Source organism: Heterodontus francisci, chromosome 35 (genome assembly GCF_036365525.1).
Source record: "Heterodontus francisci isolate sHetFra1 chromosome 35, sHetFra1.hap1, whole genome shotgun sequence".
NCBI lineage: Eukaryota > Metazoa > Chordata > Chondrichthyes > Heterodontiformes > Heterodontidae > Heterodontus > Heterodontus francisci.
This window is the reverse complement of record NC_090405.1, coordinates 37,826,982-37,851,724: the sequence shown is the minus strand read 5'-3', so window position 1 is coordinate 37,851,724 and position 24,743 is coordinate 37,826,982. Positions and strand designations below refer to the sequence as shown.

At 42.5% G+C, this 24,743-nt stretch overlaps 1 protein-coding gene across 7 annotated transcripts in view; it reads right to left on the bottom strand.

Annotated features, from left to right (window-relative positions):
• The window catches only part of LOC137350622 (casein kinase I-like), a 180,403-nt gene that overhangs the window by 85,875 nt on the left and 69,785 nt on the right, over positions 1-24,743 (bottom strand). For all 7 annotated transcript variants that reach the window (XM_068015371.1, XM_068015373.1, XM_068015376.1 and 4 more), the window contains 2 exons: positions 20,272-20,312; positions 11,675-11,744 (listed from right to left, as the gene is read on the bottom strand). In XM_068015371.1, the coding sequence (XP_067871472.1) occupies positions 11,675-11,744; positions 20,272-20,312 (111 nt within the window). The remainder of the gene's footprint in view (positions 1-11,674; positions 11,745-20,271; positions 20,313-24,743) is intronic.

Here is a 24,743-nt window from a genome sequence, read left to right as displayed (position 1 = left end):
TGACTCAATTCCAATCTCCAAGGCACACCTTCCAACAGGGTCAATCTCACTTCGTTTTCTTCTCCGCCATAAGCACCTTCCTTGCCATGGTGCATTATCAGGCCAACTGCCTGATCTGGTCTTCCCTGCACTGATCAGTGTGTTCCCCAACACCAGGGCAGGTAGAGGTAATTTTATTTTATTTTTTAATTCATTCATGGGGTGTCAACGTCACTAGCAAGACCAGCATTTGTTGCCCATTCCTAATTGCCCTTGAGAAGGTGGTGGTAAGCTGCCTTCTTGAACTGCTGCAGCCCTGGTCATGTAGGTACACCCACATTGCTGTTAGGAAGGGAGTTCTAGCTTTTGACCCAGCGACAGTGAAGGAATGGTGATATTGTTCCAAGTTGGAGGGAAACTTGCAAGTGGTTATGTTCCCATGGGCCTGATGCTCTTGTTCTTCTAGGTGTTAGAGGCTGCAAATTTGGACGGTGCTGTGCAAAGAGCCTTGGCAAGTTACTGCAGTGCATCTTGTAGATGGTACACACTGCTGCCACTGTGCGCCAGTGGAGGAGAAACTAAATGATTAAGGTGGTGGATGGATGCACATCAACTCTTCTGTCTATGCTTGGACCAAGGCTATAATGAGGTCCAGAGCCAAGTGGTTCTTGGAGAATCCAAACCGAGCGTCTTTGAGCAGATTATTGCTGAGTACATGCCCATTGATAGCACTGTCAATGACACCTCCCATCACTTTGATGACGAGAGAGTAGACTGATGGGATGTGTTACGACCGACCATTCCAGTCAAAGCCCCCAATCAAAATATATGATTCCGATTGTGGTGGGAGAAACGCACTGTTAATTCAATCCCGTTGCTCCACAGATCACCTAACATATCATTTAAAACTTTCCAAATTAAAGACAGACCCAGCCTAATTGCATCTATTAACCCCCGAATGAGGTTAACCAAACCAGGTGTCTTTCAATCAACAAATTAACTGTTTAATTAGAAGAACTAAATTCTTAAACACTATGAAGATATAAACAGTTAAAATAGAAAAAATTAGAGTCCTTGCAAATTTAAAGTCCAATGTTGCTTGAAGTCCTCACAGAATGTTGCTTGAAGTCGAGACCTGCTCAGGTTGGGAAAAAAGAACCCGACCCGAACCACTGTGGACCCCAGCCCGACCCGACCCAAGTCCCTCCGATTTTGCCCCGAGCCCGACCCAAACCTGACCCAAGCATCCCTTTACTTACCTTCGGACTCGGAATCTCCACGAAGCTGCAGCACATGCACAATGACATCAAGTGACATCACTCGCCCACCGCGCAGACTCAGTTTCGTCACGGACTCCCAGCTCAGGTTTTTTAAAATTTCAATACTTACCAGCAGAGCACTTACCCGTGCGCATCCGGCCCGACCCGACCTGGACTCAGCCTGACCCGACCCGAGCGCTGTACCCTGAAGATGGGCCCGACCCAACCCCAACACGTCATCAGGTCCCATCAGGTGCGGGTCAGGTAGCAGGCCTCTAGCTTGAGGTCCTCACAGAATGTTGCTTTCCTTCTCCAGCAAATTTCAACAATTAACAACTTGCAAACTTTCAACAGAATCAATCTTACTAAATTTAGAGTTTTTGAGGGATAAAAGATTGTCACAGTCCAAGTTCCCTCCCTTCAGTTTAAATTACCAGAGATCTGTGTTTTGGCTTGATGTTTTAGAATTTTGAGAGATAATAATTAAACAGACTAAATTTCTATTCCTTCAGTTTAAATGGCTGAGAGCTCTTTTTCAGATGCTAAACGGCTCAGCTGTCAGTGTCCGTGTCCTCTGTCTGCGTTATAACAAACTGTCTTCAACTAAAAAGCCAGTTCAAAATTGAATTGTAACAAATGTATCGTTTGCTACTCACTCCAATGGCTGTATCTATGGTAACGAGAATGCACCCTTTGAACCGCAGTCTCTAAATGGCTGTTTCTAATGGTAGCCGAAAATGCACTTCTCTATAACTCCTGAGGCTTGCCGGTTCTTAAAGCAATACTGATCCTCTGCAAACCTTAAAAGCAAACCGCATATTCCCGGAAAAAAAAACTACAGGACCATGACAGATGGTAATTGGCTGGATTGGATTGGTCCTGCTTTTTGTGGACAGGACATACCTGGGCAACTTTCCACATTTTCGGGTTGATGCTAATGTTGTAGCTGTACTCGAACAGCTTGGCTACTGGCGCAGCTAGTTCTGCAGCACAAGTACTACAGTTGGGTTGTTGGCAGGGTCTATAGCCTTTGTTATATCGAGTGCCTTCAGCAGTTTCTTGATATCAAGTGGAGTGAATCAAACTGTCTTAAGACCGACGCACTTAAGATGTGCACATGCACAGCAATCTTAAAAGAACCACGCAATGCAACAAGCAGGCCACACAATCAGATGTTTGTTGGAGGGAGCGTTGCTACTGATGCTGAATGAGGGATGAAGGAAACAGGAGGGAGCCCGCCATCAGAAGAGCAGGAACAGTGTTAGAAAGAGCAACGGATCCAACATCAGCAGAGGGGGAGGAGCAGGGGAGAGAGAGCGCAAGGGCAAGATCTTCATTGTGGGTGAAGAGTTCTGATGAAAGGTCATTGACCTGAAATGTTAACTGTTTCTCTCCTCACAGATGCTGCCTGACCTGCTGAGTACACCAAGCATTTTGTGTTTTTTATTGTTTAATTTTGGTTGCTGTATATCAGTGTTACAACCACTCCCAATACTGCCCAGCTACTACTGTAAACGGAATGCTCCTGAACATTTCTTTCTCCATCTCCCCATGCATGCACAGTGGCTGTCCTTGAATCATGAATATCAGCTTAAGGAGGAAGCTACAATTTGACCAAAAGCAAAATCTGCCTTACCATTACAGTACGCCTTCCCTAACAGGAAGCTTCAAATTACAGTAATTTTTACATAGTACTACCTGATGCAAATTTGGGAATTATAACAAGCCATTCAAGCTTTTAATAAAACAAAGTAACATAGCTTGTAAACATCACAAGTATGTTCATACAGTAACGGAATTCAAAGGGTTTCATAAGTTCTATGCATAAATTGATTCCCACCTTCTCTAGAGAGTGGACCAAGAGATGGTATGAGTAACGCAGTAAGGGTTCCCCCAGGTCCTAGTACACACTTTCCCAGAGAGACCTCTAGTGCAGTGGTTTTCAAACTGGAAACCAAGGTCACAAAATCTGAAACGCGGCCATTCTGGCAGATCAGCATTATACATTTAGACCTCTTGCCCTGTCTGCCCAAATACCTGTGGCGCCAGGATTGACCTGCTGACTCACCTGAGGACACACAAATCATGAAGCCTGGCAGTCATCATTTTCGTGTCGAGGGGCTGACAACATTTAGGCCACTTAATCCTGGAAGGTAACCAGGAGGAGCTACGATATGACCATTTAAATTCAACTGCTCATTTATCACTAAAAAAAATTTCACTTGTGGGTGTCAGATCACCAACTCTCTTGCATCATAGCATTCATGTTTTATGCTCAGACAGGCAGTTTGATGGTACTGCATCTTAATATATGTGAACAGTGATGACATAAAACAACTTGCATTTATATAGCATCTTTAACAGTAAACTCCCCAAGGTGCTTCAAAGGAGCATTTTATAACACGCAAGGAGATGTTAGGGCAGATGATCAAAAGCTTGCTGAAAAAGAGGTAGGTGAGAGAGGTACAGGCAGAGAGCTTTAGGTGGGAATTCCAGAGCTTCGGGCTAAGCAGTTGAAGGCACTGTCCCCAACAATGGAGTGATTAAAATCAGCAATGCGCAAGAGGCCTGAAGTGGAGAAGCGCAGATATCTGAGGATTATAGGGCTGGAGGATGCATCTGAGATAGGGAGGGGCAAGGCCATGGAGGGATTTGAAAACAAGGATGAGAATTTTAAAATTGAGCACTGCCAGCGTAGATCAGAGAGCACAGGGACTTGAGAAACAGTAAACATATCAAAATTTGTTAAGCATTTCAACAGTCCATTATCTGCAGTGCGTGCCTACCTACACTGTTACGAAAGTACTTCAATTTTTTGTTAAATTTTGAGGACTTGCGTTTTAAGACTGAAAAATGAATTCTATTGATGCTGGACTTTTGCCTTTTTTTTAAAAAAAAAGTCAGAAGGTCTTTTGGGCTTGGTTTGTAAAGAACATGTATTGGAAATCTACCAACCAGTTCTGATGAAGGGTCACTGACCTGAAATATTAACTCTGCTTCTCTGTCTACAGATGCTGCCAGACCTGAATATTTCCAGAATTTTTTGTTTTTAATTTCAGATCTCCAGCATCTGCAGTATTTTGCTTTTATTTATGCACTGGAAGTCACCTGTCTTCAGATAAATACCTAGCAGGGGCTTTTTGCCTTGGGGGGAGATGCTTACAGAGAAGTGACAGGTCAAGATTTTATAGGGGTCAGGAGGCTTGACTCTTGTGATATTGCTTTTGGTTTCGCTTTAGACAGTGTTTCGAGTTGGAGTTTTAAAAAACAGCCAGGAGAGCAGTCACCCCAGCTCAGCCTTTTCCATCTCTTTGAAAAGCCTGCCAGCTTTTCCATCTCTTGAGAAGCCCTTATAAGCAAGTGTAAGAAATAGAGAAATTGATGCCTCATTCGTCCTGAAAGGCCTGCTTGAAACCCATTGCTACATTTCTTCTGAAACGCTAGAAAAACCTGCCGGAAAAATCCTTGACGCCGCCTGAACGAATTGCTCCAGAGAAAGATCCCAGTGACAGCCGTCTACATGTATTTGGGATGCCAAACCAAAAAAAACAGACAATTGCCATCTTTCCATATCTTCTCTTTTTTCTTGAATTAGCAAGTATTTGGCCAAAGTATTCTTTTTTGTCTTTTTTTTGTGACACAGCTCTAAAATGTGTTTGTGTGTGTGCGCGCGCGTGTGCATGAGAGGGAGGACAGGCTAAGGTAAAAGGGAACTTTCATATTACAATCTGTGCTTTGCTTCGTTACTGGTTATGTCTTGTTTTACAATAAACTGATAATTTTGTAGTTTATTAAAGAAACCTAGTTGATGTATTTTATTCTGGGACAAAGAGAAGAGTCTGTGATTGACCATATTGGTAACTGGGTAAACATTTAAATGTATGTTGTGACCTGTGGAGAAGTGGAACTAGAAGACAGTGCACTCCTCCCACCTCAGTCGTAATAACACTATCAGTGCATCATCAGCAAGCTGTGTTATCTTGTCATATCAAATAAAAGACACTTCCTACAATTATAGCACTCTATTTTTGGGTTAAGATGGTCTTTTGGGAATTTCAGTATAAGGAGTCTGCAGATTTGAATCCATATTTCTATATATCTTTATATATCTATATGCGAAAACCAATGCTCTAGCATAGATCACTGATCAGGACTCTGCAAATGAAAGCACCATGGCGGACTGGTACCACGGGTGCTTATGCACATTTTAGTCAGGATTTTGAATAGATTTTTTTAAAATCAAAGGCTAAAGGACAAAGTAAAGCTCAAAGAAATCCCTGCCCATAATAAGCAGAAAAGCTGCTCCCAGAATTTCTTTGTACAGTTCAAATGCAAAATTGGTGCCAAAAACAGAAGGAAAAGAACTGGAGAGAACCCACACAATGGACTCTTATGTAAGACACAGAGAGAGGAAGAGCATGAGGAGATGTGATATGCTCAAGCACCTTCCTTTAAAAATAGTGTGAATTACTCATTTCACATTGTTTCCAGTATGGCTACTGTAAAGTTGGCAAAAATGAGCAGAGCTACTCTTTGAATACACTAAAAGTTAATTTAGTTAACTTTTCACTTTGATAGCAGACTGTCACTATGATTCCCAAATGCTGGAGCCCAACTCACCAAGAGTATTTTTTTTCATCTTAAAATCATCAACTGATGTGGATGATTCTGGAGATGGGACAGAATACTTCTACTCATTTCAGTCACAGATTTTATTGCTGAAGTATGGGATTTTTTGTCATTCGGGCTCTGCAATGAACAGTCCTAGATCATACAAACCAGGGATCAGGTATGAAGTAACATTGTGCCCTCTATAATTGAAAGTGTTAACTAATACGCCAAAGTGTGTATAATGAAGCTTCCTCTGCAGAGCTCCAAAGGCATCCATTTGCTTCAATAGGAAGTCTAAGAGTAACGCTATAGTGGTATTGGCCAAAGGAACTGGCTGGAGGAGGCATTCTGTATCCAACCCTGGTGCGTTTGGTTTCCTTCCAAAACTGTTCAGGAACAGTTAAATACAAATGTAAGAAATAATTTTTAAATGGTTTGTTACGACAGCAGGGATGACCAAACAAGGATTTAAAAACAAATCAAACTGGAATTACATCATCGGGTATGCAATCCACCCTTAAAGATCCTTTAGCTGACTGACATGACAATCTGGTGGTTAAAATCTTTCAGCAAAGTAGATTGGCAACTTCAGGTTCTATGCCAAAGCCTTTAGAATTAGTTTATAGTCTTTAACATTTTCTACTGCAGATATTTCGTTGTGCAAATATTTCCCCATAGCGCAGGCTATTTGTGGGGGACCAGTGGAGGACCAGCTGGATTAAAAGGCGATTTCTTTTCACTCTGGTATCAAGTTCATCCATTTACAAGCCCAAAACGGAGTAAGTGCTAGGATCTTGGGGAGCATTTATTACTTTGCTGAAATGCCCTACTTTAAATTGGGGCTTTTCCATTTGGGCTTTTCCTGATGCGTGGCAGGCTTTACAACACAGCTGTCAGTGTATCACAATTTAATTCCATCAATAAAGTAATTTAGAATACCAAAGCCTCTTAGCTCATTCATTAGTCATTCATTCTCCTAAAATAAGGATAAATGCGCGATAAAGCTATATTAAAAGGTCCTCCTGTACAATGTCACTGCGGATCAAGTATATGGATTGCAATGGCAGCTCCAGTCACACTAGCAGTTGCTGCCAGGAAAACAAAAACAGGGCAGTTGACAGGACAACAATTTGCATTCAGAAAGCACGCTCAATGTAATAAAACATCCCAAAGCACTTCACAGAAGCGTTATTAAACATAATTTGACACTGAGCCACATAAGATATTAGGACAGGTGACAAGCAGATAAGTTTAAGGAGTGTCTTAAAAGGAGGCGAGGGGGATACAGAGGCAGGAAGGTTCAGGGAGACAATTCCAGAGCTTAGGGCCGAGGCAGCTGAAGGCACTGCCACCAAAGGTGGAGTGATAAAAAACTGGAAATGCACAAGAGGCCAGAATTGGAAGGGCGGAGAAATTTCGGAGGGTTGAAGGAGGCTAGAGAGATATGAAAGGGTGAGGCCATGGAAGGATTTGAAAACAAGGATGAGAATTTTTAAATCAAGGTGTTGCAGGACAGGGAGCAAATGTAGATCAGCGAGCACAGGCGTGATGGGCAAATGGAATTTGCTGCGACCTAGGTCACGTGCAGAGCTCGTCAGTAGTGTCAGTGGAAGAAAGCATTTTATAATCTTCCCCAAGAGTTTACCTCAACCCAACCCACTACTGGATCATTGACATTTCCATTTCCTATATCTGCCATCCTCAGTGCCAATTTGTGCCAAACATTGGGCACTTTTTTGCTGTACATCTGTGGCCCAGAAAAGGAGTTGGAACTATCCATTTTGTTTACGGCCACTACAGAGTAGACTTTCATTTTATCAGTATAGGCTGCATTTGGACTCTGGTCCTAAAAGGTAAAAGACTGCCAACTCATCATGTTAAAGCAGAAAGTTAAGATAAATGCCTAAATGTACTTTCTCTTTTCACCACTGTGCACACACACAGAAGGACTTGAAAATAACCACCTTCAAAACCACATTTAAAAACATAAAACAAAGTTCTTACTTTCCAAATTACTGCATCAGTAGTGTCAGCCTTGGCTCAATGATGGCACTCGTCTGTGTGTCAGTATTTGGTTCATGCTAGGACACGTCTGTAGCATCTGCCTTGGCTCAGTGGCAGCACTAGTATCAAGAGACAGAAGTCTGTGGGTTGAAGCCCTACTCCAGCACTCGAATATATAATCTAGGCTGTTACTCCAGTGCAGTACTGAGTGAGGCTGCACTGTCATGAGTGCCGTCTTTTGAATGAGATGTTAAGCCAAGGCCCTGTTTGCCTGGTCAGGCAGATGCAAAAGATCCTATGACACTATTCAAAAGACAGCAGAAAAGTTCTCCAAGTATCCCAGCCAACATATAACCCTCAACCAAAACCCACAAACAGATTAATTGCTCATTCATCTCACTACTGTTTGTCACACTATGTTGTGCACAAACTGGCTACCGTGTTTGCCTGCAAAATATCAATACTTATGGCGTTTCATGACTTAGTGAGTCAAAGACATATAGGCAACTGGACCAGGACTTTTTTCTGCAGATAATCTCCATTTTCCATAGTTTGTTCCCTCTATACCTTAATACAGCTTGCGATCATAGTGAATGCAAGTTTGTGCAGAATTATTGGCTTGTTATGATGGTTATCACTTATTTGAGGAGTTTCAACAAACCCAAAATTGAATACACTAAACAGTATCCTTGTAACAGTCTCATTTACAAGTTGAACGTATTCTGCACATTTGTAATAACAATGTTGTCTGCGATATCTCAAGTCTTGGGGCAACTGTGAGGATCATCTTACACCACAACCAAAGATCACATGCAAACTCTATTAAAATGTTATTTTTCAGTCCATACAATTCTGTCTGAAGAGCATCCTCTTGTGAAATCAGGTGAGCAAAGATTCACCTGTCTGAAAATACCACCATGGAACTACAAAAGTGGACTTCAGGAAATATACGGAATATTTTTTTCTGAACAGTTTTACCATAAACTTTAATCCGAAAATATATTTGAGTTTTTTATGCTTATAGTATTCCCTTTTAATATTTACCTTAAATCTGCACATGGGTGCAATATTTTCTATATACGGGGAGAAAGTGGGAACAGGTTACTGAGTTTGGATGATCAGATATGATCGTATTGAATGGCAGAGCAGGCTCAAAGGGCTGAATGGCTTACTCCTGCTCCTATTTTTCTATGTTTCTATTTCACATTATCCTTGAAACAGAAGAGCTCATTTGGACATGTTTTAACACGTTAACGTCTCTTGAAGTTAGAAGTCTGCACTACCTCCACCTCCAAAACCAAAGCATTAAAACAAGAGGATACTAATTAAATATTCCTTTCCAGTAATATTGAGAGGTGTTTAAATTGCTTGCTTTTCGAACATTACAAAAAAATTAATATTTTTGGAGATTATTCCACGTGCAGAGCGCTCTTTTAAGCTGTTCACAAGGCAATGCCATTGGACCTTTCACTGAAGCTATTCCAGCTCACTGTCACAGCGCACTGAGTACAAGTTCAAAGATCACTTTGCGTCCATACTGATCAAATGAATATGCTGATAAAGAATGCACTGCATCCTGCTATACACAATAAAATTGTGAAGGAGAGCAAAAGATTATCCCATCTTCATGCCATGCAACAAACAGTCTAACAAAGCATGATGCTGACCAATTCTTAAAAAAGGAGAATGCAGGCGCCGTTTTCCATTCAGTAGCAGGCTGTGTCATGCACGGATTAAAGATTTAACCAAGGCATCAACATGTTCAACCCCTGTCATAAAAGTTAATAAGGAATTCCTCAGGATAGACTTCAACGTGAGGATAAAAAGCATACATCAAAGCTAAATACAAACTCAGCTGAGCTGGACGGCAACTATTTTCATCTAGATGGCTCAGCAGTCATTCCACAGAACAAGGGAACTAGTCCTCCAAAACCCTACAGATTGGCAATAAAAGTGCATGGCCCAAGGTCAGCCAAAATGTCCCGTTCTATAGGGAAAGCGAGTCCACTCTGTCGATGCATTGGTTCTACGGTACAGCTGTAATCCATCTGACTTGAGACCTTTGACTTTTATGGTCACTTTGAAGGTCTCACGATTGGTATGACTGACTCGGTGAAAAACTCCCATTCCGCTATGTGGGAACTGGATTCCTGAACCTTCCAGCAGATCAGCTAAACTATTGCTTGCACCCTGGTAACAACTCTTTTTATAGAATCTCAATTCCAGCACAAGCAAGTAATCTAAAGCATTCAGCCAGACTATGCTACTGTCCAAGAGGTCTGCAACTTTATTCTCCATCCCCATCATTAATTCATCAGATAAATCCATATTTCAACACAAATGTTTTATATAAAAAAGAAAATCCGCACATTAGATTTTGCATTTTAATTTCTTTATTTTTGACCATGATATAGTGTGCATCCAGACTGAGAGGGTACAATTATCAGAAAGAAAGACTGAACAAACTCTCTAGGAAAGAGAAAACTGACTGGTGACCTGATAGAGATCTTTACAATTATGAAGGGTTTCAATAGGGCAGCCAGAGAGATGTTCCCGCTTGTAGGGGAGGCTATAAGTTGAAGATAGTCACTAATAAATCCAAACACCAGCATAGGCCAGTTAAGCCGAATGGCCTTTTTCTGGGTTGTAAAGTTCTATGTAATTCTGTGCAATATGCTTCCAAGCAGGTGCTGTATTAGAATTATTCTACTGCCAGCTTTGGAATTTGCAACTGAAACCTGTTGTATCCGGTGGATTAATTTAACACCTGCATATCTTGGGCTCACTTATTGCCCCAAGATAGCATCTCAATTAGAGCAGGAGATGGGAGCCACAGCATTATCCCTATCTGACCAGTGCCTCAGACACTGGACTAACATCAGATTTCAGTCTACTTGCACCATCTGGGAAATAGTGACTGAACAAATTCAGTTATAAGGATCAGTCTTCCATCAGAAATAATTCTAAGGGGAAATTAAGCTCATCTCATAGGTCTCAGAACCTGTTCACAGACACCACGATACTGTGGGATCAGAATCACATGAACATTTTATGAAAACCAAAGACACAAATATGTTAGAAAAGTTCCAACTGTATGATTTCCGCACATTCTCCAAGAACCACAGAGTCTAACATTCAAGATCCCTCCTCAAAAACTTCAAAACATATGATCCACTAAGAATGAAACAAGTCATTGTGGTATGTGTGTACATTTGTACTGGTACTGGAGACAACAATTAAAACTCTGGACATGAAGATGATGCACATATAAACACACAAAAGGATTAAGTTCTAGATTTTTGCTGTACAACTTTTTCTGCTATTAGGCCTACCCATTTAAGTTTATCAGACAGTAAACAAACCTGTTCACAAAATGTCACTTACCACGTGCCCAGACAATTGCCAAATTGTCCTTCGAGGAATTACAAGTGTAAAGCTTTAACTGACTCAATGGACTGCTTGCTATTAGCATTTACCAGCAAATATCTTTTTTAAAAGTTTGTTTTCTAAGGAATTAAAAAGGAATGTTGCTGCAATGAGTTGCAATGCAGTAGTAAATTTGTGAGGTGATAGCTATCTGCTTACAGTCCCAATTCAAAAATGGCAGCAATATTGAGAGAGATAAGGCCACCAGAAAGCATTTATCAAGTGTCCTAAGGTGCTTAAGAGGCGCTTCAGGAAGCACAAAGCTTTTTTTATATAAAATTATGCAGGCTTGGTCTGCACATTAAATTTAGCAATTTAATTTTTATCTTTAATGTTTGCAGCGGAGGCAATATTGACTCTCCAACAGTAATCTCAGAGATCCAATCTCACATTACCTGAGCTCCCGAGTTGTTTGTAAAACCTGTATTCTAAATGAAGTTGTGGCGCTCGCGACTTGATGGGTTCCTGAAATGAAACCGATAAAACATACATTATGCAGAGCCACACAAATTTAATTGTATGCTATACGATTGGTTCAGTGAGATCTTTACCGTAGAATGATATGATCTATCTCCTTCATTTAAGATTCAGTCACAGTATTTGAACATAACAGGGCCCACCCAATGTCAGCTTAGGTCAGTAAACTGGCAAGAAATATAAAAGCTTCTACAAATGTATTAAAAGGAAAAGAACAGCTAAAGTAAGTATTGGCCCTTTATAGGAAGAGACTGGGGATTTAATCATGGGAAACGGCGGAGACATTGAACAAGTATTTTGTATCTACACAGTAGAAAACACAAAAAGCATCCCAAGAGCAGCAGAAAATCAAGAGGCAAAAGACAGAGAGAAACGTAAAATAATCACTATCACTAGAGAAAAAGTACTAGGAAAACAAGTGGGACTAAAGGCTTACAAGCCCCCAGACCTGATGGCCTGCATCCTACAGTCTTAAAAGAAGTAGCTGGAGAGATAGTGAATACATTGGTTGCAATCTCACAAAATTCCTTAGATTCTGGAAAGGTTGGAAAACTGCAAATGTAGCACAACTGTTCAAGAAAGGGGGTGACAGGAAACAGGAAACTATAGGCCAGCTAGTCTAACATTCATCATTGGGAAAATCTTGAATCCATTATTAAGGAAGTAGTAGCAGGGCATTTAGAAAATCATAATACAATCAAGCAAAGTCAGCATGGTTTTACAAAAGGGAAATGGTGTTTGACTAATTTATTAGAGTTCTTTGAAGTTGTAACAAGCAGGGTGGTAAAAGGGGAATGTAGTGCATTTGGATTTCCAAAAGGCGTTCAATAAGGTGCCACATTAAAGAGCTCATGGTGTTGGGGATAATAGATAAGCATTGACAGAGGACTGGCTATCCAACAGGAAAGAGTGAGTCGGGATAAATAGGGCATTTTTAGGTTGGCAAACTGTAACTAGTGGAGTGCCACAGGGATCAGTTGGGGCCTCAACTATTTACGATCTATACTAATGACTTCGATGAAGGGACCGAGAGTATTGTAGACAAATTTGCAGACAATACAAAGATCAGTCGGAAAGCAAGTTGTGAGGAGGACACAAAGGGTATTTAAAAAGAGATATAGATAGGTAAGTGAGTCGGCAAAAATTTGGCAGATGGGAGTATAATGTGGGAAAATGTGAGGTTGTCAACTTTGGCAGGAAGAATAGAAAAGCAGATTATTTACATGGAGAGAGAATGCAGAATGCGGCAGTACAGAGGGGTCTGAGTGCCCTTGTACATGAATCACAAAACGTTTGCATGCAGATACAGCAAGTAATTAGGAAGGCAAATGAAATGTTGGCATTTATTGTAAGGCGGGGGGGGGTTGAGTATAAAAGTAGGGAAGTCTTGCTACAACTGTACAGGGCATTGATGAGACTGCACCTAGAGTACTACATATAGCTTTGGTCGCCTTACTTGAGGGATATATCTGCATTGGAAGTAGTTCAGATAAGGCTCACTAGGTTGATTCCTGGGATGAAAGGGTTGTCTTATGATGAAAGGTTGAGCAGGTTGGGATTCACTGGAATTAAGAATGAGAACTGATCTTACTGAAACATATAAAATTCTGAGGGGGCTTGACAGGGTAGATGCTGAGAGGATGTTTCTTCTCATGGGGGAATCTAGAACTAGAGGGCACTGTTTCAAAATAAGGGGTCTCCCTTTTAAGACAGAGATGAGGAGGAATTTCTTCTGAGGGTCATTAATCTTTGGAATTCTCTCCCCCAGAGAGCAGTAGAGGCTGGGTCAATGAATATATTCAAGGCTGAGTTAGACAGATTTGTGATCTACAAGAGAGTCAAGGGTTATGGGGGCCAGGCAAGGAGGTGGGCTTAAGGCCACAATCAGATCAGCCATGATCTCAATAAATGGTGGAGGGACCGAATAGCCTACGCCTGCTCCCGTTTCTTAGGTCCTTGTGTTCTTATGAGGGAGTCATAGAACATCTTGTAAAGGAGCAACCAGAAATGCTAGTTGCTGCTCATCAATCAACTGCTGAATTTGGCAGAATGGAGAGGTTCTTCCAAATATCATTGCCAGTATGTCAAGCACTGAACAGGTCTTTTGGCTCAGTGGGCACAATCTGCAATATTGCAGACTCCACCCAGTCCATTCAATCACTCAAGAAAAGGTTCCAGAAAGCTCTTCCCAACTCAGTCTGCAGCACATCAAGTGAAACTCAAGAATGACTGCCTAATCTTATTACAAACTTTGGGTCTAGATAAAAGGCTGGTTAACAAAAATTGAGGCTCGTGAAATAGGAGGCTCAGTGTCAGCTTAGATAAAAGACTGGTTTAAGGACAGAAAACAGCGAGTCGTGGTAAATGGTTGTTTTTCAGACTGGAAGATGGTAGACAGGGGTGTTCCCCAAGGTTCAGTGCTAGGAGCACTGCTTTTTTTTTGATAGATATGACTGATTTGGATTTTGAAGTAGAGTAACATTTCAAAATTTGCCAATGATGCCAAACATGGAGATGCGGCACAGTGAGGATAATATAAATCAACAGCAACAGGATATAGATAGACTAGCAGAATGGGCAGACAAGTGGCAGATAGAATTTAATGCAGAGAATGTGAGGTGGTACATTTTGGCAGAAGGGATAGAGAGAGGCAATACAGATTTAATGGCGGAGCTCTAAAGAGTGTACGTGGACAGTGGGACCCATGAGTTCATGTGAATAGATCCATGAAGGTGGAAGGATGTATCGAGAGAGTAGTAAGCAAAGCATATGGAATCTTGGGTTCCATAAAGTAGGAGTACAAAAGCAGGGAAGTTATTGTTACAAGTGCTTCCATTTTGTGTTAAATTTTGAGGATTTGTGTTTTGAAACTGAAAAGGAGTCCATGGATGTGTTTTATTTTACAAGGCTCACAGAGATCTGGATTGTAAGCAGGTACTGGAAGGCACCTGTCTTCAAATAATTACCCAGCAGGGGGTTGTTCATGACTTGGGGAAGGTTGTTTACAAAGAAGTGACAGGTCAAGATTTATAGGGGTCAGGAGGATTGACTCGTGACATTGTTTTTGGTTTCACTTTGGACAGTGACTTGGGATATGGACAATGGTTTGAAAAAGACAGTTGGAGAAAACTTGCCAAGGGAACAAAACCCCAGCACAGTCTGTTGCAGCCCTTTGAAAAAGCCTGCCAGTTTTCCATCACTTGAGAAGCAAGTGTAAGAAACTGCCTGAAACCCCTGTTGCTGCAATTTTTCCTCGAAAGTTTGCCCAACTGATCTTCAACGTCGCCTGACAAGAACTGTTCTCGGATGATCCCAGTGACAGCAGTCGATACGTATTTGGAACACCAAACCACAAAAAGTACATCGGACATCTTTTCATAACTTCTCCTTTTTCTTCAAGAATTAGCAAGTATTTTGGCCAAAGTATTCTTTTGTTTTTTTTTGTAGTAGAGCTCTAAAGAGTAAATCTCTCTTTTCGGGTAACCCGTGTGTGTGTGCATGCGCATGTGTGAGGGGCTAAGGTAAAAAGGGAACTTTTAAATTTCAATCAGTGCGTTTATGCTTTGCTTCATTACTGGTTAAGACTTGTGTTACAATAATCTGTTCTTTAATTTTGTTGTTTAAAGAAACCTGGTTGGTGTGTTTTATCCTGGAATAAAAAATAGACTTTATGATGAACCGTATCAGTAACTGGACAACATTTTGGGCAATTAGGGATGGGCAATAAATGCTGGCATAGCCAGTGACGCCCACATCCCATGAATGAATAAAAAATGTTGTGACCTGTGGAGAAGTGGTGCTAGAATAAACAATGCACTCCTCACGCCTCAGTTGTAACATCATGCTGAACTTTTATAACGCACTGGTTAGGCCACATTCAGAGTATAGTGTCCAGTTCTGGTCACCACAGTTTATAAAGGGTGTGAAGGCCTTTGAGGGGGTGCAGAGGAGATTTACCAGAAATCCAGGGAGGAGGGATTTTCGCTACAAGGTTAGGTTGGAGAAGCTAGGGATTGTTCTCGTTCGGGCAAAGGATATTCAGGGGAGGTTGATAGGATGTACAAGATTATGACAGGTTTAGACAAGGTTGACTGCAACGAATTTGGCCTAACCATCAGCCTCAAGAAAAAGATCATGGGACAGGACATCAGAAATGCTCCATCCATCAATACTGGTGACCACGCTCTGGAAGTGGTTCAAGAGTTCACCTACCTAGACTCAACTATCACCAGTAACCTGTCTCTTGATGCAGAAATCAACAAGCGCACGTGAAAGACGTCCGCTATGTCCAGACTGGCCAAGAGTGTGGGAAAATGGCGCACTGACACAGAACACAAAAGTCCGAGTGTTTCAAGCCTGTGTCCTCAGTACCTTGCTCTACGGCAGCGAGGCCTGGACAACATAGGTCAGCCAAGAGCAACGTCTCAACTCATTCCATTTTCGCTGCCTCCTAAGAATCCTTGGCATCAGGTGGCAAGACCGTATCTCCAATGCAGAAGTCCTCAAGGCAGTCAACATCCCCAGCATATACACCCTACTGAGCCAGCAGCGCTTGAGATGGCTTGGCCACGTGAGCCGCATGGAAGATGGCAGGATCCCCAAGGACGCACTGTACAGTGAGCTGGTCACTTGTATCAGACCCACCGGCTGTCCATGTGTCCGCTTTAAAGACATCTGCAAACGCGACATGAAGTCCTGTGACATTGACTACAAGTCGTGGGAGTCAGTTGCCAGTGATCACCAGAGCTGGCGGACAGCCATAAAGGCGGGGCTAAAGAGTGGCGCATTGAAGAGACTTAGCAGTTGGCAGGAAAAAAAGACAGAAGTGCAAGGAGAGGGCCAACTGTGTAACAGCCCCGACAACCAATTTTATCTGCAGCGCCTGTGGAGGAGTCTGTCACTCTAGAATTGGCCTTTACAGAGACTACAGGCGCTGCTCCACAAACCACTGACCCAATGTCTCTTAAGACAAGGAGGCCAAAGAAGAAAGAAGTCGACAAGGTGGACAAAGAAAAGCTGCTCCCATTAGCTGATCGTACAGGACTAGGGGACACAGATTTAAGATTTTGGGTAAGAGATGTGGGGGGATGTGAGGAAGAATTTTTTTTTTTATGCAGCGAGTGGTAATGACCTAGAACTCACTGCCTGAGAGGGTGGTGGAAGTGGAGACGATGAATGATTTCAAAGGGAAATTGAATGGCACTTGAGGGAAATAAACTTGCAGGGCTACAGAGACAGAGCGGGGGAATGGCACTGACTGAATTGCTCTACAGAGAGCTGGCATGGACTCGATGGCCGAATTACCTCCTTCTGAGCTGTAATGACTATGACTATAATCCCTCAGGTTCAGTATTTCTGGTTTCTCCCTTAAATAGATCCCAGACCCGTTACAAACAGGAGTTTACCTTTAGTTCCCAATATAAAATCATACGATTGTATCACCCAGGGGCAAGACAATGAAATCTCCTTTCAAATAAGATGGATTATGATCTTGCACATGGATCAACTTTGTTAACATTAACACTCACAAGGTTACCTCAAAATCTCTTTTATAATATTAAATCAACTCTTTTCCTTTTAACTAGCACCCCTAAAACCTGGCATCATCCTGCTTGCCCAATTCTTCACCTTCCAAGGGCTATAAAATCCTTCAAGTATTCTGCACAGAATACACCAAATGAGGATATAACGAAGCCCAATAAAGCAACAATATCACCTCTGCTTTGTATCCAGTGCTTCTGCTAATACAAATCAGAACCTCATTTCCTTTCTTTAATAAAACACTACAGGTTGAAGGCTTAATTAATTTTTTTTTTTTTTTTAACATTTCCCACAACGACAGCCACCCAACCCGATCGTTTTTTTATTCAGGATGCTGCAAGACTATTTCATGATGTTGGTTCCTTCCTTGCCAGTACTAATTATTTAACATTGAACTGCATTTGCTATTAACTTTCCTAGGTTCCTTAAAGTTGGAATTGTTTCCAAAATCATGTCACATTGGTCCTCAATATTTACTATGCCTCCAGTTTTATCACGTGCAATTGAACATCTTCCTTTTGATGCTCAAGTCATTTATTATGAATGACAGGATCTGAAGGGCAACTCCCTGCTGCGGTCACTTGTTTATTCCTTTTACTGCTTGAAAACTTCCCAATCACGGTGTTACAACGGAGGCGGGAGGAGTGCACTTTAATTTAATCCCACTTCTCCACAGGTCACAACATATATTTAAATTTTCCCACTTACCGAAACAATCAGATACTCTATTTTCCCCCCAGAATAAAGGACACCAACCAGGTTTCTTTATTAAACAACAAAAGTCTTAACCAATAATGAAGTAAAACATAACACAAATGGAAATATTAAAGCCCCTTATTTTTATCCTAACCCTCAGGCACACACATACAAACAAAACCAGTTAATTAGGAAAAGAGAAAATAGAAGGAATAAAAAAAACACATACTGAAAAGGAGGTACTGAAAATGTGCTTGGTTTTGCTGAGGTGCCCCAAAGGCAAATAGGCAGCTGCCACTAGGATCTTCCCAGAACAGTCCCTTCCAGGTGATGTTGAAGATCAGTCTGTGTAGGCTTTCAACAGATGCAGCTACAGAAGGCTTCACATAGATTTTACATCAGAGGTGCAGCACCAGAGGCTTCAATTCTCACACTTTCAATTCAAAGATATATGGTTTCTGCAAACATGCATGATTTCTTCAAATACAGGAGGCAGCAGTACAACCTGATGCAGGAATTCTTTAAAAATGCAGGGATTCTTCAAAGAAAGAGATATCAGCTGTCTTCTCCTGGCAGGCACAAAGCAACTCCTCCTTTCTGTTTTTTTTCAGACCAAACACCCATGGCTTTTTAACAGTTCAAAATGAAACTAAAACTGTTCAGCAGCAATCCTGTGACATCTATAAATTGTGGTCTGTCATACCCTTGTAAACGTGCTAGTGAGGGTAGGAATAGGAGGATAAGGCAAATGAATGCATGGCTGAAGAGCTGGTGTAGGCGGGAGGGCTTCAACTACTTGGATCATTGGGATCTCTTCTGGTGCAGAGGTGACCTGTACAAGAAGGATGGGTTGCATCTCAACTGGAAGGGGACCAATACCCTTGCGGAGAGATTTACTAGTTCTACTCGGGAGGGTTTAAACTAGTCTTGCAGCGGGGCGGGACCCAAAGTAGTAGTCTCTCCAATGAGATAGTTGAGGCAAATGTAGAGGTTAAAGCAAGCAAGTCCAGTAGGCAGGCTAGGCAGGGGCAGGACAGTGAGCGTGGAAGGTCTGATCGGCTAAACTGCATTTACTTTAATGCAAGCCTTACAGGTAAGGCAGATGAACTCAGAGCATGGATCATTACATGGGATTGTGATACAGCTATTACGAAAACGTGGTTGAGGGACGGGCAGGACTGGCAGCTCAATGTTCCGGGGTACCGATCCTTCCGGCGTGACAGAGGTGGAGGTAAGAGAGGAGGGGGAGTTGCACTATTGATTAGGGAAAGTTGTTTACAAAGAAGTGGGTATCTGGAATGAGCTGCCTGAGGTGGTGGTGGAGGCAGGAACAGTAGCAACATTTAAGAGGCATCTGGACAGGTATTTGAATGAACAAGGCATAGAGGGATATGGAATTAATGCAGGCAGGTGGGATTAGTATAGATAGGCATTATGGTCGGCATGGACATGGTGGGCCGAAGGGCCTGATTCTATGCTGTACGACTCTATGACATCTGTCCCTTCAGGTTATAACACAATCCCCCTGCTGGGTTCCTTGCAAACAGGTGCCTTCCACTAAAAACTTGTTCATTCAGTCCAAACCTTCCAGTAACTTTTAAATACAACCATAAAGTTCAGCCTCTTCAGTTTTACATGTAGATCCTCAAGTTTTAACAGAAAATGGAAACCCTCGTAACAATGGCTTCTCTGTTTCTTGTACTTCTTTTAAAAAATTAGTTACCCTAACCTCCATTCCACCACTCTCCCACTTAAACATCAACTCCCAATGAGAAATAGTTTCAAAAGATGAAAGTATATCAATAACCACTGCACTTTTCTAGTTTACCAGGGTAGATGCATAGTGCTCCTTAGCAGTCTGATCTCGCACACAAGCGAAGAAAAGCAAATGCAGGTTAGTGAGCCCCGTCACCAGGCTGCTAATTTCATTATGTTTGCTTTCGGCTATCAAAGCAAAATGGTACAGATTGTCACAAAACAAGGCCAAACACAAACAGCAGGTAAGCTAAAATACACAGATTCTAACCTTTATGTACTGTTGGCAAACATCTTTAGGGCATTTCATTGCACAGGGAACACTTTAAAATGCACAAGTTTGCTTTTTGACAAGATGCATTAGTGAGATCACAAAACAAAAACCCCATGAGGGCTTATGCTAATTTGAATTCATTTGTTTAACAGCAACATACAAATTAATTCAAATCCACAGACTATCAATGCCTGCCTTCCACAGTAAAATGCATCGCAAAATGTTGATTAGAAAAAGAAATGTACTTACCAGTTTGATTGCTACATACTCATTCGTGTAGAGATTTTTACCTGAAAGAAAATGAAATGAAAAACTTATTTAGACACACCACAAACCAAGCACACCTCTGCATACAAATGAACTACACAAAAAGGCAGATCAGGTAGAAAACTGCCAGTGCTAGAAAGAGGAAATCAATGTGAAAATAGAGTGTAAACCATTGCCCAACTCCAGGATAAGAGAGGCTATTTTGTTCCCATCAAGACTGCATGCATGTCAACTTGACTTAGTTGGTAGTGCAGAGTGAGGTGGTCCTAGATTCTAGCCTCAAATCAGGATTTGATCACCTTAACCTATACTCCAGTGTAATGCTGGGGGAATGCTGCACTGCCAAGATGTTAAATAGGGACACCCACACACCTCACTGCCCCTGGGCTAGGATGTTTATTTTAGGTAGACTTTGAAAATTCCACAGCATTGTCTGAAAAAGGAGGGAGCTCCTGTGGTGGGGTCCTCAGTCAACACTACCAAAAACAGATGAACCAGTCATTGTCCTGTGCAAAAATAGTTGCTGCATTCCCTTACACAAGTCATTTCACTGCAAGGTAATAATGTGCAACTGCTCCAACATGTGAGGGACATAACACAAAAAAAATTGGGTGACGTCTGGCAAGTGTCCTTTTGTCTCTCAGATCTCATCAGGAATCTAGCCTGTGTGCTGACTCCTGACATCTACAAAGCTCCAAGATTAATTGCGCCTGAGTCAGCTCAGCCCAATTTCTATTTGATGCAAATAGACAATTCAAAATAGTTGATAATTGGGACTTGAATTGTCACTTCAGTTTTTCTCAGACACAGAGGGTGGTAGGGGAATGGGAAATATCACATTAGTGGCATATCATGATTTCTTCTAAGCTGGGTGAGGGTACACTGTTGAGACAAGGTAGTTGTAGTTCAAGTCTGTAAGCTGTATTGCTTAATGGGCAATGTGACAGGAACTTTAATTCTGCATCTAACTGCAGCAGTAAACTACAAGAAACTTTATACCCACCATGTGCACTCAGAGTCATTAAGGCACAAAAGGCAGCCATTCGTCCTATCGAGTCCATTCTGGCTCTCTGTAGGGCAATCTAATTGGTCTCTTTCAACCGCACTCATTGCAAAAAAACTGACTGTCTTTATCAGCCAGGGAAATGATTCCAGAAAACAGTTTTAAAAATCGCATTACAGAGCCCATTCAACTGGTTTGCTTTTATTATTACAAGAAGCGTGCTGTCATTATGTGGTCCATTGATGCAGTGCACTAGTGTGCTATACACTAAGATGCAAATTAGTCTCCATAATTCCCAAACAGCAAGATCTTAATCTAAGCCTCAACGATGGGTAATTTTTTTTTATTCGTTCATGGCCTGTGAGTGTCACTGGCAAGGCCAGAATTTATTGCCCATCCCTAACTGCCCTTCAGAAGGTGGTGGTGAGCTGCCTTCTTGAACCGCTGCAATCTATGTGGTGTAGATACAGTACTGTAAGGGAGGGGGTTTCAAGATTTTGACACAGCAACAGTGAAGGAACGGTGATATAGTTCCAAATCCGAATGGAGCGGCTTGGAGGGAAACTTGCAAGTGGTGGCATTCACATGCGTCTGTCTTTGTCCTTCGAGATGGTAGAGGTAAACGGGTTTGGAAGGTTTTGTCGAAGAAGTCTTGGCTGCAGTGCATCTTCTGGATGGTACACACTGCTGCCAGTGTGCCGGTGATGGTTGAAGTGAATGTTTAAGGTGGTGAAAGGAATGCCAATCATGCGGGCTGGGTGGTGTCAAGCTTCTTGAGTATTGTTGGAGCTACATTCATTCAATCAAGTGGAGAGTATTCCATCAAACTCTTGACTTGTGCCTTGTAGATGGTGGACAGGCTTTGGGAAGTCAGAAGGTGAGCTACTCTGATGTGCTCTTGTTGCCATAGTATTTACGTGGCTGGTCCAGTTAAGTTTCTGGTCAATGCTAACCCCCAGGATGTTGATGCTGAGAGATTCAGAGATGGCAATGCCGTTGAACATCAAGGGGAGATGCTCAGATTCTCTCTTGTTGGAGATGGTCATTACCTGGCACTTGCGTTGACACAAATGTTACTTGTCACTCATCAGCCTAAGCCTGAATGTGCAATCAGCAGCAAATATCCCCACTTTTGACCTTTGATGGAGGGAAGGTCATTGATGAAGGTGAAAATGGTTGGGCTAGGATACTACTCTGAGGAACGATGTCCTGGGGCCAAGATGATTGGCCTCTAACAACCACACCCATCTTCCTTTCTGCTAGGTATGACTTCAACCAGTGGAGCGTTTCCCCCGATTCCCACTGACTTCAATTTTGCTAGGACCCCTTGATAACACACTCAATGCTGTCTTGACGTAAAGGGCAGTTACTCTCACCTCACCTCTGGAATTCAGCTCTTTGTTTTTGGATTAAATCCTGGCTACCCGACCCAAATCGGACTAGACCCGACTACACGCGTTGGGTTCGGTTCGGGTCAAAATTCCGAATCCAGCATTCAGGCTCCGGTCGGGCTGGGCACAGCTCCAAGGAAGTCAAGGGATCAGACTTACCCATGATTCCCCACAACTCCAGTTGCAGGAATAGCCTGTTGCTGGAACAGATGAAGGAGATTCATGTCAGGTCGGGTGCGAAAAAAAATTAAAGGGCTCGGGCTGGGCTGGGCTGAGGTCGGGTCGGGCTTTAATTTTATACCCGAGCCAGGCTTTAGTTTGGATAAATGCTGCAATGAGGTCTGGAGGCGAGTGGGCAGAACCCAAACTGAGCATCGGAGAGCAGGTTGTTGCTGAGTAAGTGCCGCTTGATAGCCCTGTTGATGATAGACACCTTCCATTACTTTACTGCTGATTGAGAGTAAAGTGATGGGACGGTAATTGGCCGGGTTGGATTTGTACCGGAATAGCTTAGCCTAGAGGCATAGCTAGTTCTAGAGCACGTCTTCAATACTACAGCCAGGATATTGTCAGGGCCCATAGCCTTTACTGTATCCAGTGCCTTAAGCAATTTCTAGATATATGTGGAGTGAATTGGATTGTCTGAAGACTGGCATCTGTGATGCTGGGGACAAGATGAGGCTGAGATGAATCATCCACTCGGCACTTCTGGTTGAAGATGGTTGCAAATGCTTCAGCCTTGTCTTTTGCACTGGCATGCTGGACTCCCCCAATCGAAAATGGGGGATGTTTTGGAGCCTCCTCTTCCGGTTAGTTGTTTAATTGTCCACCACCATTCACAACTGGATGTGGCAGGACTGCAGAGCTTTGATCCAATCCGTTGGTTGTGGGATTGCTTAGCTCTGTCTATAGCATGCTGCTTCCGCTGTTTAGCGTGTCTTTAGTCCTGTGTTGTAGCTTCATCAGGCTGACATCTCATTTTTAGGTATGCCTGGTGCTGCTACTGGCATGCTCTCCTACACTTCTCATTGAACTAGGGTTGGTCCTCTGGTTTGCTGGCAATGGTAGAATGAGGGATATGCTGGCCCATAACATTACAGATTGCAGTTAAATAAAATTCTGCAGCTGCTAACGCGTCACAGCACCACATGGATGCCCGATTTTAGCTGCTAGATCTGTTCTGAATCTATCCCATTTAGCACAGTGGTAGTGCCAAACAATTTGGAGGGTGTCCTCAGTGTGAAGACGGGACATCATCTCCACAAGGTCACTGCTACCAATATTGTCATGAACAGATGCATCAGCAACAAGTAGACTGGTGAAGTCGAGGTCAAGTAGGTTTTTCCCCTCGTCTGTTCTCTCGCCGCCTGCCACAGGCCCATGTTTCCCTCAGGACTTGGCCAGCTTGGTAAGTAGTGGTGCAACCAAGCCACTCATGGTGATGGGCATTCAAGTCCCCCATCCAGATTACATTCTATGCCCTTGTTACCCTTCTTCCAAATGGTGTTCAACATGGAGGAGTACTGATTCATCAGTTGAGAAAGCACAGTAGGTGGTAATCAACAGGAACTTTCCTTGCCCATGTTTGACCTGATGCCATGAGACTTCATAGTCCAGAGTCAAGATTGAGGACTCCCAGGGCCACTTCTGACCGTATACCACTGTGTCGTCACCTATGGTGGATCTGTCCTGTCGCTCATACCCAGGGATGGTGATGGAGAAATCTGGGACATTGGCTGCAAGGTAATGACTCAATGAGTATGACTGTCAAGCTGTTGCTTGGCACGTCTAAGGGACTGCTCTCTCAATTTTCGCACAACTCCCCACGTTAGTGAGGAGGACTTGGTAGGGTGGACTGGACAGGGCGTGCTTTTGTTATTTCTGGTGCCTTGATCAATTCCAGTTGGTCCAGCCATTTGTATTCTTATTTGATTTTTGTAGCAGTTTGATACAACTGAGTGGCTTGCTCGGCCATTTCAGAGTTAAGAGTCAACCACATTGCTGTGGGTCTGTAGTCACATGTATGCCAGACCGGGTAAGGATGGAAGATTTCCTTCTCT